Source organism: Podarcis filfolensis (genome assembly GCF_964270895.1).
Source record: "Podarcis filfolensis genome assembly, chromosome: 6".
In the NCBI taxonomy this organism is placed as follows: Eukaryota; Metazoa; Chordata; class Lepidosauria; order Squamata; family Lacertidae; genus Podarcis; species Podarcis filfolensis.
The window spans coordinates 26,090,381-26,104,435 of NC_139609.1; the positions used below are offsets into that span (position 1 = coordinate 26,090,381).

The 14,055-nt window shown below is 41.7% G+C and overlaps 1 protein-coding gene across 6 annotated transcripts in view; it reads right to left on the bottom strand.

Moving 5' to 3' along the window:
* DPYD (dihydropyrimidine dehydrogenase) overlaps positions 1–14,055 on the bottom strand; it is a 512,239-nt gene that overhangs the window by 284,911 nt on the left and 213,273 nt on the right. Inside the window, exon 9 of one of the 6 annotated variants that reach the window (XM_083620604.1) lies at positions 10,779–10,953. The exons of the other annotated variants lie outside the window; for them this stretch is intronic. Coding sequence (XP_083476730.1) covers positions 10,779–10,953 — 175 coding nt within the window. The remainder of the gene's footprint in view (positions 1–10,778; positions 10,954–14,055) is intronic. 6 annotated transcript variants of the gene reach the window in all.

The following is a 14,055-nucleotide window of genomic DNA, read 5'->3' on the forward strand; positions in this document are numbered from 1 at the left end:
TCCACCCTGGAAGTATTTGGTACTAGAAAAGATTCCATTTTTTATCTGCTTGCTTAAGAGTCCTGGTGCCTGGCTCTTCAGGACCACCATCTGATCAAGGGACAAAACAGTATCTTCTTAACAGAATATAGGTAAAGGTAAAGGGACCCCTGACCATTAGGTCCAGTCGTGACCGACTCTGGGGTTGCGGCGCTCATCTCGCTTTACTGGCCGAGGGAGCCGGTGTACAGCTTCCGGGTCATGTGGCCAGCATGACCAAGCCACTTCTGGAAAACCAGAGCAGCGCACAGAAACGCCGTTTACCTTCCTGCCAGAGTGGTACCTATTTATCTACTTGCACTTTGACATGCTTTCGAACTGCTAGGTTGGCAGGAGCACGGACTGAGCAATGGGAGCTCACCCCGTCGCAGGGATTTGAACCTCTGACCTTCTGATCGGCAAGTCCTAGGCTATGTGGCTTAACCCACAGCACCACCCGGTCCCTCTTCTTAATAGAATATAAGGAGAGGCAAATATCATTAAACACAGGGTTGGTTTCATTGAACACAATGTCTGCGCAATATACAGTGTTGTTTGTTTTATCTGCTCATCTACTAAATTTGCTCATCCATGATGGTGTACATGAGATTTATTATCCAATTTTATTCTGCCTTCACAACAGCCCTGTGAAGTAAGTTGGGCGGAAAGACTGCAACTTGCTCAATTCATGTCTGTGCGAAGGATTCGAAGTCCTACATTATATCCATTGGAAATTTTTGCTAACTATTCCCCAATGTTCCTGCGACTTTAATAGCCAAATGACAAGCAGGTAAAGCTTTTCCAAGTATACAGATGCAAAGTCTGCTTGTCATGTAAGCTACTACAAGAGGCCTGACAGTAACAGAAAGCTAACACAGCTTCATACCTTGCCATGTTGGCACTTTGCTTCTTTCTCTACGTTGTGTTCTGCCAAGGCTGAAAAAGCTGAAACGGTTAGCCATGAATCATGATTTGCTGGGCTTAAGAGTCCCGCACGTATCGGTAGAATAAGTGAAGAAACAGCTGCTGGAAAAGGGAGGAGGGGGGATAAAGTGGAAGATTGCTCCCGACCTCCCTCCCTCTCTGTCATCCTGGCTACAAATCTGAAAAGGTCACAAGGGAAAATGAGTTTAGCGATCTCAGCCTGGGGCCAAAGCCAGCCTTTATAGAGCATGTGAAATTTCAGCGAAGGCAATGAAGTAGGACCGTTCTCACGCCAAGGCTAAATTTCCACTACTAGGAAACAGGTCACTTCACACAATTGGGCCCAAATGGCCAATGTTTGGCAGCATCCCAGCACTGGCAAAGCAAGGTACTGCATTTACATCGACATGTTACAGCTATCTACTCTTCTTCTGTGATGCAATATCTGGAAATATTTTGCTGCCATGTTGATCAATACCATCAACAGTCCCCAAAGCACAAGGACTCTCGTCAATTGTTGTTTGTTTGACGTGTCTGATCACGCTAGAGGGCCACCGAGTGACCATTCTTCCTCACATTGTTTAGGGACTGGATCACTGGCCAAATGACAGGGACATGCTCCGTTCCAAGCCTTTCAGAGCTAATGCTGAGTCAAAGGAATGGAAGGTATCTGCAGGTCTATTCAGATGTTCCTGACAGAGCAGAAACTGTAGTTCAATAGAAATCCCAGGTGTGTGTACACCTGCCTCCAACAGGAAGGGACTGAATTGATTTGAACGTGATCGTTGTTGTTGTGTGTTTTTTTGGGGGGGTTGAATGCCTGAAGGACAAGTTGAGCAAGACTTGGCCCCACCCACTACCTGTGCAATGTGTGATTAGTCTGAAGGCGACTGTCTTCCCTGTGCACATAGCTTCCAACATGGAGGTGGGAACCCCAGCCTATCAGAGCACACATTAGCTGAAGAATGTGCTCTGCAAAGTTATTAGCACAGCATGGATATGTTGCCAAATATTGGGAGAAAGGAGAGGTATGAGAACAGACTGGCACCATGTTCGGAGGGAATAACCCACCAAATACCAATTGCTGGGAATGCGATTGCTCTCTTCATGGGCTTCCTGATGGCAAGCTGTTGGTCACTGCAAGAAGCTGGGTACTGAACTATGCTGTACATTCGGAAAGCAAATGAAATCAATCTTTTAAAATACTTGAAAACAGCAGGCATAATCCATCTTTAGTTCAGTCACTAACCATGCGCCAAAAGATGCAGAAGCTAATTCACATAGAAGCATGCATCTAGCTAGCGCAATAGGGCCTAGATGAGTTGTCCATGCTGGTGGAAATCAAAGAAAAAGCAGAGGAACTCTAGTGCTCCAAGGCTGTAATTCCATGTTCACCTTCTCTGGAATAGGACCCATTGGTTTTAGTGCGATTTACTTCTAAGTAAACACACATTGGACTGTTCTACAGGTTAATGACATTCATCAGAAACAAGAGGTACAAAACTGCTTTGGTACTAAGCCAAAGGACACAACAAAATGGGAATTTCTATAGGGAAAATATCTAGCTGCGTGTAGAGTAAGAACAGCATAGTGCGCTTTTCTAAACAAAACCCTTAAAACAAGATCAATTCCCCATATAGTCAGATGTGGTGGGAGGAAAGTTAGATCAATGCAAAGTGGCACTGAGAGGCAAAGTGGATATTCATTCAATGCTAGCAAATCCTAATGAAATTATAAATGGCCAGGTCACTTGTATTATATGGTACTACCATCCCTCACTGGTGTAAATCAATGAGATCAAATAGAGCTTTACCAAATCACATCAGCAGATGGCTCAGCTGAAGGCATACAATATTGTCTTAATCTATTAAGTAATTAACATTTATAATGCACCAAATGTAAAACTAAATTGCATCCCATTTCACATTTGTTGTTATATAATATTCATAATATTCAATAAGGAGACGGAAAATCACCAAGAAATTAATTTTATACCCTAAGAACATCTCATTTGAGTTACAGCTTGTCTACCTCTATCATAGAAAAGAAGATTCTCTAGCTTCCACTAGATGTTTTAGAAATGAGCAACCTCTTAAAGTCAGACTTGATCACTGATTTTAATCTTTTTTTGACTGACCTGATGACTATTCATTAATTTGTTACATTTAAATAAATTTGCATATGTTGCATTGGTGCCTTTTTGAGGCTGTTTCTGTGATAGGACAGGGATATAAGGGATTAAAGGTAAAGGTAAAGGGACCCCTGACCATTAGGTCTAGTCGTGACGACTCTGGGGTTACGGCGCTCATCTCGCTTTATTGGCCGAGGGAGCTGGCATACAGCTTCTGGGTCATGTGGCCAGCATGACTAAGCCACTTCTGGCGAACCAGAGCAGCACACAGAAACGCCGTTTACCTTCCCGCCGGAGCGGTACCTATTTATCTACTTGCACTTTGACGTGCTTTCGAACTGCTAGGTTGGCAGGAGCAGGGACCGAGCAACGGGAGCTCACCCCGTCATGGGGATTCGAACCGCAGACCTTCTGATCAGCAAGTCCTAGGCTCTGTGGATTAACCCACAGCGCCACCCGTGTCCCAACATTTTGCATTACATGGATAAAATAACTTTTAAAAAGTAAGTATGCTCTTCAATCTGAGCCTCGCACACTTAGCCCACTCCATTTTGATTATCTCATCATTACTTTACACCATGCTTAAGAGGTAGCGAGAGTTGTGCCTATCACAATATTACAAAGTCCTTGTAAAAGGTGTGGAAACCCAATCAGTTGGCTGTAATCAGCGATTACATATTCTCCAGCCCTCCCTTAACCACCTTTTCATGAGACTTCCGGAGGCGGCGCCAACGGCAATGGCGGTCTCCTTCTGAGTAGGAGGAGAAGCCCTGTAGAAAGTGGGTCTGTTCCGCTACGGCGAAGCGGGGACCCGATCTGAAATCGCAGGCAGAAAGAGCCTGCGAGCGTGGGACCCAGCAGGCACCTTTTGCGCCCCCCGTTTTTGCGAGGGAGCCCCGAAAGGGGTTCCGGTGTGCAGCGGGAGCGGCGCGGTGCTACGGGTCGATTGCTGCGTCTACAGAGCGAAGCCGCGTAGCTGTTGCCGGAGAGCGCTGACCTTTTTCCTGTGAAATTCGGCCCTAAAAGAGAACACCCGTGAGTAGGGGGACTTAAGAAATTTGGATTTGAGAACAAAAAAGACTGAATTTGGGCTCCGAAGCGGAAAGGTGTAAACAGGAAGTCCGCCTTTCCGCTTTGTAAAAGATCAAAGCAAAGACCTTTCTGTGCTATTACTTTAATGTGGATCGTTCAACTTTAACTTTAAGCACCAAAAGAGAGAACTCCCCTGCAGGGGAAGTTGAGAAAGTGACTGTATTTCTTCTGGGGATCTTCTGGGAATTTAAAAAGACTTTTTACTTGAACTCTCATGGGAACGGACTGTCAGATTAATGAGGTTTGCTACATTTGAGCTCGCATTGACTGTGGATACAGTAAATATTTGATCTAACTCTGCAAGAAGATACATTTCTGAGTTTTACTGATCTGAATACTTAGTTTCAATTAAAGAGGGGATACGGAAAGCTACAAAAAGATTTGTTTGTCTGGCTATTGAGAATTTTATGGCAGCCACTGTATCCCCCTAGAGGACTATTGAAGTTAATACCTGACTGGAGGAATTTTCCACTGTCAACTTTGGGGACTTTCCACTACAAGGCTTGCCTGTGGGAATTGACCTTGACTGAAGATAAAGGGGAATGACTGAACAAAGAGCAACAAGATCCAAGGTCAAAGTCCAACAATCTACTTCAATCTCCCAGCAACGTAGGGCATCTGTGCCTGGCCTCCCTGTGACTCAGGAGGAAGACCCAGGGCAAATTGAGCCAAAAGGAATGGCCTCAGAAGGGGAATTTACATTTGTGTTGAATAAAATTTACGAAAAATTGGAAGGCCTAAGTAAACAGGTCTCAGATCAGTCAGCTGAAATTAAAGGGAACACAGCCAGTATTAATTCAAATACCAAAGCTATAGAAAAACTGTTGGAGGAATCTGCGACTACTAGGAAAATAGCCGAGGAGGCAAAGGAAAAAGCTGTGGCTGTGGAGGAAGAAATCAAACCAATACGTAAACAGATTGGGGACCACCAGGCCTTATTGTCTATGGTTGAATTGAGAGAGAGACAGACAAACCTGAGGATCAGGGTGGTGCCAGAACTTGAGAGAGATAATTTGAATGACTATCTTTCACAGGAATTTCAGAAATTCTGGAACTTGGAGCTGGATAAAGATTTTAAGATAGTGAGCGCCTTCAGACTTGGAAGAGGAGGGAGGAAAAACAGGGTGAGAGACTGTTTGGTGACCCTCCGATCGAAAGAGGAACGAGACAAAATATTGAGTGCTCACTTCCAGAAGACCCTAGAGATTAATGAGACCAGAGCGGAGATTTTTAAAGATATTCCGAAACACCTTTTGGATTTGAGAACTAACTACGGAGACTTGGTGGCCTTGTTGAGAAAGAATACTATTGTTTTCAGATGGGAGTTCCCCCAGGGATTGTCCTTTACATTTAAGGGGGAAAAGTTCAGAATCAGATCAGTGGAAGATAAGGAAAAATTTCTGAGAGATTTTGAAGAAGATCTACAAAAGGAAGCGACAGATCTGCCAAAAGCCTTGAGACCAGGAGCTGGCATAGCACCACCACCTTTGGAATTTGACAAATCAAAAAAGAAGATACCACCGCAAGAACTTGACGAGCTCTTGGGAGCGGCTGGAGGAAATTAAAATAAACACACCATGTCTCTGCAATTATTAAGCTGGAACATTCACGGTTTTAATTCGCCGGAGAAGAGGAGGAAAGTATTTCATATATTGAAAAAGGACCAATTGGATCTAATATGTTTGCAGGGAACTCATGTGGTAAGGCTCCACAGGAAAGTTCTCATTAATAAAAGATTGGGTCAAGAATTTATTTCATCGGACAAAGTCAAAAAGAGAGGAGTTGTTATATACGCTAAAGAGAGCCTATCACCGAAATTTGTTTTTAAAGATGAACAAGGAAGGTTTATTGCAATTGAGATTCAACTACAAGGTGAAAAATATTTGATTTTAGGAGTATATGCACCAAATGAGGGGAAATCTGAATTTTTTAAGAAATTGCACGAGACATTGTTGGACTATATGGACTATAACATCATTTTGATGGGAGATATGAATGGAGTGGTATCTACTAACATGGATAAGTCACAAAGACAGGTGGTAACTAAAGATGGAAGACTACCTAAAACTTTCTTTGAATTGACTGACAATATGGATTTGATTGACACTTGGAGAACTAAGAACCCCCTTGGAAGAGAGGGAACATTCTTCTCTGAAGCCAATATGACATGGACAAGAATTGATCAAATATGGATAACTAGAGGACTGGCACCCAAGATTCGAAAAGTGGAAATCTGCCCCAAAACTTGCTCCGACCACAATGCAATAAAGATGGAGATGAAACTAATGCCAATCGGCTCCTTCAGATGGAGGATGAATGACGCCCTGTTTAGAAACCAGGAGGTGATTAAGAAGGCCCAAAAAACATTGAGAGACTACTTTGAGATAAATTTAAACACTACGGTGGAAAAAAGAACAGTCTGGGACGCAAGCAAAGCGGTCATGCGAGGGTTTTTGATTCAACAGAATGCAATAAAGAAGAGAACTCAAAATGAGAAAAAAGATAAAATTTTGGAAAAAATAAAAGAAGGAGAGAAAAGATTAAGAGCGAAACCAAAATCCCAAGAGATTCTGAGAGAAATTAAGTTATATCAAGTACAATATATGAGAATGATAAATCAGGAAGTGGAATGGAAAATCAAACAGATGAGACAAAAGTCTTTTGAATCGGCTAACAAATGTGGGAAACTGCTTGCATGGCAGATGAAGAAAAGACAGAAACTAAACACCATAACAAATTTGGAAGTAAATGGAAAGATTATACAGAACCCATTGGAAATTAGAAACTGCTTCCAGAGATTTTTCAAACAACTTTATACACAAGGGCCACAGAAAGAGGTCGAATTAGACCAATTTCTGAGGAAAAACGGATTACAAAAAATCTCTCAAGAAAAGAGGATAATGTTGAGTGACAAAATTACAGAACAGGAAGTGGAGGGTGCCATTCGGAACATGCAGTTGGGCAAATCTCCAGGACCAGACGGCTTAACCTCCAAATACTATAGAGTTTTGAAAGATTGGTTAATTCGACCACTAATGGAGGTATGCAATGAGATACTAGAGGGGAAAAAGGCGCCGGAGTCGTGGCAGGAAGCTTATATTACACTTATACCAAAAACTGAGTCTGAAAAGACGCAACTTAAGAACTACCGCCCCATATCCCTTCTTAATGTGGATTACAAAATATTTGCGGACATTTTGGCAAATAGATTAAAGAAAGTACTACTGGAAGAGATTCATAAGGACCAAGCGGGCTTTCTCCCGGGTAGACACTTGTCGGACAATACAAGGAACATAATCAACATCTTGGAGAAGTTGCAAGTGAATATAAACACCAAAGCAGTTTTAATCTTTATAGATGCGGAGAAAGCCTTTGACAACATCTCTTGGAGTTTTATGAAGAAAAATCTTCAGGGGATGGGGGTGGGTCAAGGGTTTGAAAATGGTATAAGTGCAATTTACTCAGAACAAAAGGCTAAATTAATTGTGAATAATATGGTGACAGAGGGATTTAAGATAGAGAAAGGTACACGACAAGGCTGCCCAATTTCTCCATTGTTATTCATCACAGTCCTGGAGGTATTATTGAACATGATTAGAAGGGACCGTTTGATAAAAGGCATTCAGGTCGGAGCTAAGCAATATAAATTGAAAGCTTTTGCAGATGACTTAGTTTTAACATTACAGGAGCCAGAATCTAGTTCGAAAAGAGTTTTGGAAGTGATCCAAGAATTTGGGCAGATGGCTGGTTTTAAGCTGAATAAATCTAAAACAAAAGTTCTTGAGAAAAATTTAACACCGATTGAGAAAGACAGGTTTCAGAAGGAGACAGGCCTAACAATAGTAAAGAAGGTTAAATATTTGGGGGTTAATATGACTGCTAAGAATTTAAACTTGTTTAAAGATAACTATGAGAAATGTTGGCTAGAAGTGAAGAAAGATCTAGAGATATGGTCAAACTTGAAGCTTTCCTTGCTGGGAAGAATTGCGGCTATAAAGATGAATGTATTGCCAAGGATGTTATTTTTGTTTCAATCTTTGCAAATTGTGGACAAGATGGACTGTTTCAAGAAGTGGCAGAAGGATATTTCTAGATTTGTCTGGCAGGGCAAGAAGCCTAGAATAAAATTTAAAATACTAACCGATGTAAGAGAAAGAGGTGGCTTCGCCCTGCCAGACCTGAAACTCTATTATGAATCGGCCGCATTTTGCTGGCTGAAAGAATGGCTGCTTCTTGAAAACACTGACATTTTGGATTTAGAAGGTTTTAATAATGTCTTTGGGTGGCATGCATATCTGTGGTACGACAAGGTCAAAGCTCATAAAGCATTTAAAAATCATATTGTCAGGAAAGCATTGTTTAATGTCTGGTCAAGATATAAAGACTTATTGGAGAACAAAACCCCAAGGTGGTTGTCACCAATGGAGGCAAAGGCACTTAAAAAGTCCAATATGGAGGCCAAATGGCCGAAATATTGGGAAATACTGGAACAAGAAGGGGATAAATTGAAATTGCAGAGTTTTGAGAAATTAAAAGATAAGGTGCGAGATTGGCTGCACTATTTTCAAATAAGAGAAGCCTATAACATGGATAAAAAAATAGGTTTCCAGGTGGAAAAATCAAAATTGGAAACTGAGTTGTTAGAACCCAAAACTAAAATACTTTCAAGAATGTATAACTTGCTGCTAAAATGGAATACGCAGGATGAAACAGTTAAATCTGCTATGATTAAATGGGCACAAGATGTTGGTCATAACATCATGTTTGCTGACTGGAAACGGTTGTGGACCACAGGTATGAAATTTACGGCATGTAATGCCCTAAGAGAGAATATTATGAAAATGATATACAGGTGGTACATGACACCAGTCAAGCTTGCAAAAATCTACCATTTGCCTGACAATAAATGTTGGAAGTGTAAAGAAAGTGAAGGAACATTCTTTCACCTTTGGTGGTCATGCCCAAAGATTAAGGCTTTCTGGGAGATGATATATAATGAAATGAAAAAAATCTTCAGATATACATTCCTTAAGAAGCCAGAGGCCTTTCTCTTGGGCATGGTGGGCCAATTGGTGCCAAAGAAAGATAGAAATTTCTTTATGTACGCAACAACAGCAGCAAGAATTCTCATCGCAAAGTATTGGAAGACACAAGAGCTACCCACCCTGGAAGAATGGCAGATGAAGCTGATAGACTATATGGAATTGGCGGAAATGACTGACAGAATCCGAGACCTGGGAGAAGAGTTGGTGGAAGAAGACTGGAAGAAATTCAAAGACTATCTTCAGAAATATTATAAAATCAATGAGTGTTAAAAATGTGCTTGGATGGGTAATAAGTGGTAATTAGTGATAAAAGTTATTAAGACTATGCAAAAAAGGTATTGATAATTGGTTGAAAAATAGGGATATAGTATATGTTATGGTACAAAGTTTAAACATTCGACAAAGGGTAAGAATTTGCTGAATTAAATATTTGAATGGGAATACAAAAAGGGGAAGGTGCGAGGAGGTCAAGAACATAAGCATATGAAATTGAGGCTATTGGAAAAATGGAATGGTTTTATTTTTTCTTTGTTTAAATGTAATTTTTCTTAATTAGTTGTGCTTTTCTTTCTGTATTTTTTTTTCCTTTTTTTCTTTTTTGCGTGTTTCTTTTTTCTGTAATTTATGGTTTTTTATTCTGTGAATTTCTATTTCTCTTTTTTTGTAAAACTTTAATAAAAATCTTTAAAAAAAAAAAATAACCACCTTTTCATGTGCCCAGGGTGGTTAAAAAGTACTAAACAGGATGCAGAGTCCGTCCCATCGAGCATTTCATGCTTCAGTCTAAATGATGCTACTGAAAACCATTCTGGTAGTTCGTCTCTCTTTGGAATTCCATAATGCAGCATATAAGGTGGTCTTGTGTGTGCAGACCTTGAATCAACTTAAAGGGGTTCCCAAAAGCCATGCATTGTGGTGGTGAAGGATTACCTCTACCCAGTCATATGTTGGGGTGGCAGGAAGTGAATCTACACTAGCCCACCTGGAGGGCATCTCTAGGTAGCGCTAGGAGAGACTCCTGCCAGAAACCCTAGAGAGGTAGTGCTAGTCAGTATATACAACACTGAGTAAGATGGACCAGTGGTCTGTCTCAGTATAACACAGCTTCCTATGTTTGGATGAACTATCAGCAAAATAATGAAGAAGAGGAAGAAGAAGAGTTTGGATTTGATATCCCGCTTTATCACTACCCGAAGGAGTCTCAAAGCGGCTAACATTCTCCTTTCCCTTCCTCCCCCACAACAAACACTGTGTGAGATGAGCGGGGCTGAGAGACTTCAGAGAAGTGTGACTGGCCCAAGGTCACCCAGCAGCTGCATGTGGAGGAGCAGAGACGTGAACCCGGTTCATCAGATTACAAGTCCACCGCTCTTAGCCGCTACACCACACTGGCTCTCAGTGTCCAATGGTCCAGTACTGGGCAAATTATCAGGAAGGTCGCCTCAATACCTATTGGGAGATAAAATCCCATGGGTGGCATTGATGGTGGTGAAATTTCTATCACTGGTGGTGAGAATTAGAAGGCAATAAATCACATGAAGCTGGAAGGATTGCTTTCAGGGTCTTACATAGGGTTAGTTGTTATTTTGTACAGAACTGAGCAGCTGTTAATATGCAGCATGTTTTTGCGTTTGTCCTGTCTTGAAGATTTTGGTGCATTGTCTGGTTTATTTTTGGTCATGTTTCTGACGTGTTGACCATAAGCTGAAGATGAGTTTTGCAGGATCTGTGACTGGCTTCCATCTGTTGAGACAGCAGGCTGGGTTAGGGTGGGTTGAAAAGGTTCATGTGGTGTTAAGTCTATTTCCGCTGCACTCTCGCAATGACTCCTCAATTTGCACATTTTTAAAGGCACAAATTGGAGCGAAGATTTCATCCTGTACAGCCAAAGGCATGTAGCAGTTAAAAGTTACTAGGATTCAGGAGAGACAGGTTCAGATCCCCACGCACCCATGAAGCCCAGTGAATGAATTGGGCCAGTCATTGTCTCAAAGCCTAAACTACACCACAGGAGGTGATGGAGGAGGAGAAGGAGGATGAGAGGAGAAGGATACATGTCAGCTTAGGCTACTTGGGGGAAAGATAGGATAGAAATGTAATAAATGTTTCTTTCAAATCAAATGACCATTAGAGAAATAAATCTGGAATTCCCACTGCTCAAAGAAGAAAGAATGCACAACAATACCACAATGAGAGTCCTCAGGGATACGTGAAACCAACGTAAAACTTTTTCGATGTACTCAAAAATATGTGGCATGTCTCTAGTTTAGTTCAGCATACAGAGGGAACAAGAGTGTACAACTCTTCCCAACTCTGCTGTGTCCCTTGTTTTTATCTATACAAAACGGTTGTTGAAATGCAGTTCAATGATCTCAGGAGACCATTAGGAGATAATTAAAGATAAGTGCAAGTGGCAAGACCCTTCACCTCATCCTTGAATTCTAGGAGGCAATGGGTCGTATCCAATGTTAATCTGACTCAGAATAAGCCTACGGAAATTAATGAACTATTTACGTCCAGAAGACTGCAGTGCCTGGAGACAGACAGTCAGGTTGTGTTTCCATGGCAGTGACCAGAGGAGGAGTGACCGGTGGGAGGAGTGACCGATGGGAGGAGTGACTGGTGGGAGGAGTGCAGAGAGGAAACAATGCCAAGATGCATTTGCATGAGCACAACTAGACGCCTTCTTCTGTTGCAGCTGCAACAAAACTGGTCTCTTCCATATTGGTCTCTACAGCCACAGCAGGCGCTGTAACCTTCCAGGAGTTTGATTAACCAGATTGGAAGCTGGATAATAGAAAACGTCAAGGATAGTCAAAGTCCTGCCTTCCTAATTTGGAAGATAACACCCATCTGCACTACCTAGCATGGTCAATGATCAGGGGTGATTGAAGCTGTACTCTTCAACATTTGGATGGCAACGAAGTTGGCCACCCTTGGACTAGACAGAGCTTTGGTCTGATCTAGCTGGGGTCTAGTTATGTTCTTAGCAACAAATCATCATAAATAATTTTGTGTCTGCAGGTCTAAGAGATTAGGAAGTGTGTGTGCGTGCACATGCGTGATTATGTGTAGTAATGTATCTGGAGAGCTCTGATAAGGAGAATGGTGTAGCTCCCCTTTCATTATAGCAGAAGACAGCTGGGAGGTGAACCTAAAAAACAACAACAATAAACAAATGACTAGACTGCTTACATGACTCATATGGGCACAGGATCCTGGGATGCACATCCATCTCTTGCCCAGGAGCACTTAAGTTTATCATGCCCACAAGCCATGCTTATTGGCAGAAACTTTCATTTTTGGAATACTTTTCTCTATCTTGGTGGGGGCGGGGGGGACTTTGCAAAACTCTAGCTTGCTTTAATCCTGCGGAGTATTTACATCTACTTGAACGAACAAGAAAAGAAAAAAGGGAAAAGAAAACACTAAAGGCTGTTCAACAATTTTTTTTCACATATTGTTCCACCTACGCCACACTGCTCAAATCGCTTTAGGTAAACCATCTCTAACATACATTAAAAATGATGCCCTGTGAAAAGGATTTTAAGCAATGTTCATTTGTCTAGAAGCGGTGGATGTGGGACTGAAAACCCATCATCAGTTCGTTTTGACAAAAAGGTAATAATTAAAGTCTTTTAACTCCCCTCCTCCTCCTCCTCCTCCTCCTGCACATCATTTGACCTATGATAAAACAGCCTATCAGATTTCCATTCATTATTTCTACCTGAAGGGCTTTGCCAGCTCACACATATATAAATCTCCATTTGTCAGCTTTAAACTATACCTGTCCCGCCCGCTACGAGGGCTCATTGCTCTTGTCCCTTAAAAAATTGCCAAATGCCGTCAAGTGACATAACCTGCCTTCAGCCTCCAATGACCCTTGCAATCAATAATATTTGTAACCTGTAAGTGCAGAGTTAAGTAGAACAGAAGCGATGTACCGTCCTCGTTAACCACATTGAGCTGTGATACTGCAACCGGCTCCCCTGTGCCTCCCGTGATCAATTTTAATCTCTGGCCCAGGAATAAAAGAACGCAGGCTCCTGCTTCTGAATTCATCTCAAAAGGATGCTATAGATTTGTGTGTCTGCAGAGGGAATGAAATATTTAATTCAACCAGGGGCTGAAGGAAAGAATGCATCTAAACTATCATTCCTTCTCATTACCCTTGGTAATATTTAAGCCTTCAGTTGACAGTATTAAACACAGGGAGGGGAAAATACACAGCGACAGGTTAAGAGCAGACCTCTCTCTCGTTCTTTCTTACATTCCAGAGGCTCACAGTTGCTCATTATAGCATTCGTGATTAGTATAACTGTCATCACAGCGGGGTGCGTTTTTGTATCATAAACACTGGCTATACAGAAAGCACAAACTGGCAGCTAATGCACGTTGCAAAAACTGGATTCACGGCACACTGTAAGGAAATTGTTTTTAAAAATATATATAAAAGCCATTGAGGAGCCAAGTTAATATATCTGATTTTTAGAATTTTTTAAGGTGTTTGCGTTCCATTTGTGCACATAAACTGCACACCTGAAAGTCTCCTTTTCACACGCACTTATATTTCTGTGGACTACTTAGCACAATATGCAGAGGAAAATCCAGGCTCTCTATCAAGTATGTACTCAACAGGGAGCTGCAGCCAATCGCAGCATGGCAACTGTACACACAGAAAACCTCTGAGATGTAAACGTGGAAACTCAATGTAGGAACCAGCACAAAAAGGAAAGAAAGGGCTGGACGAATCGGGGTGGGGATGGGGTGGGGAATACCTGTCTGCACTTTTCAGACAAGAACATATATGTGGCTCTTACCAGGATAAATAATCAGTGAAGACTG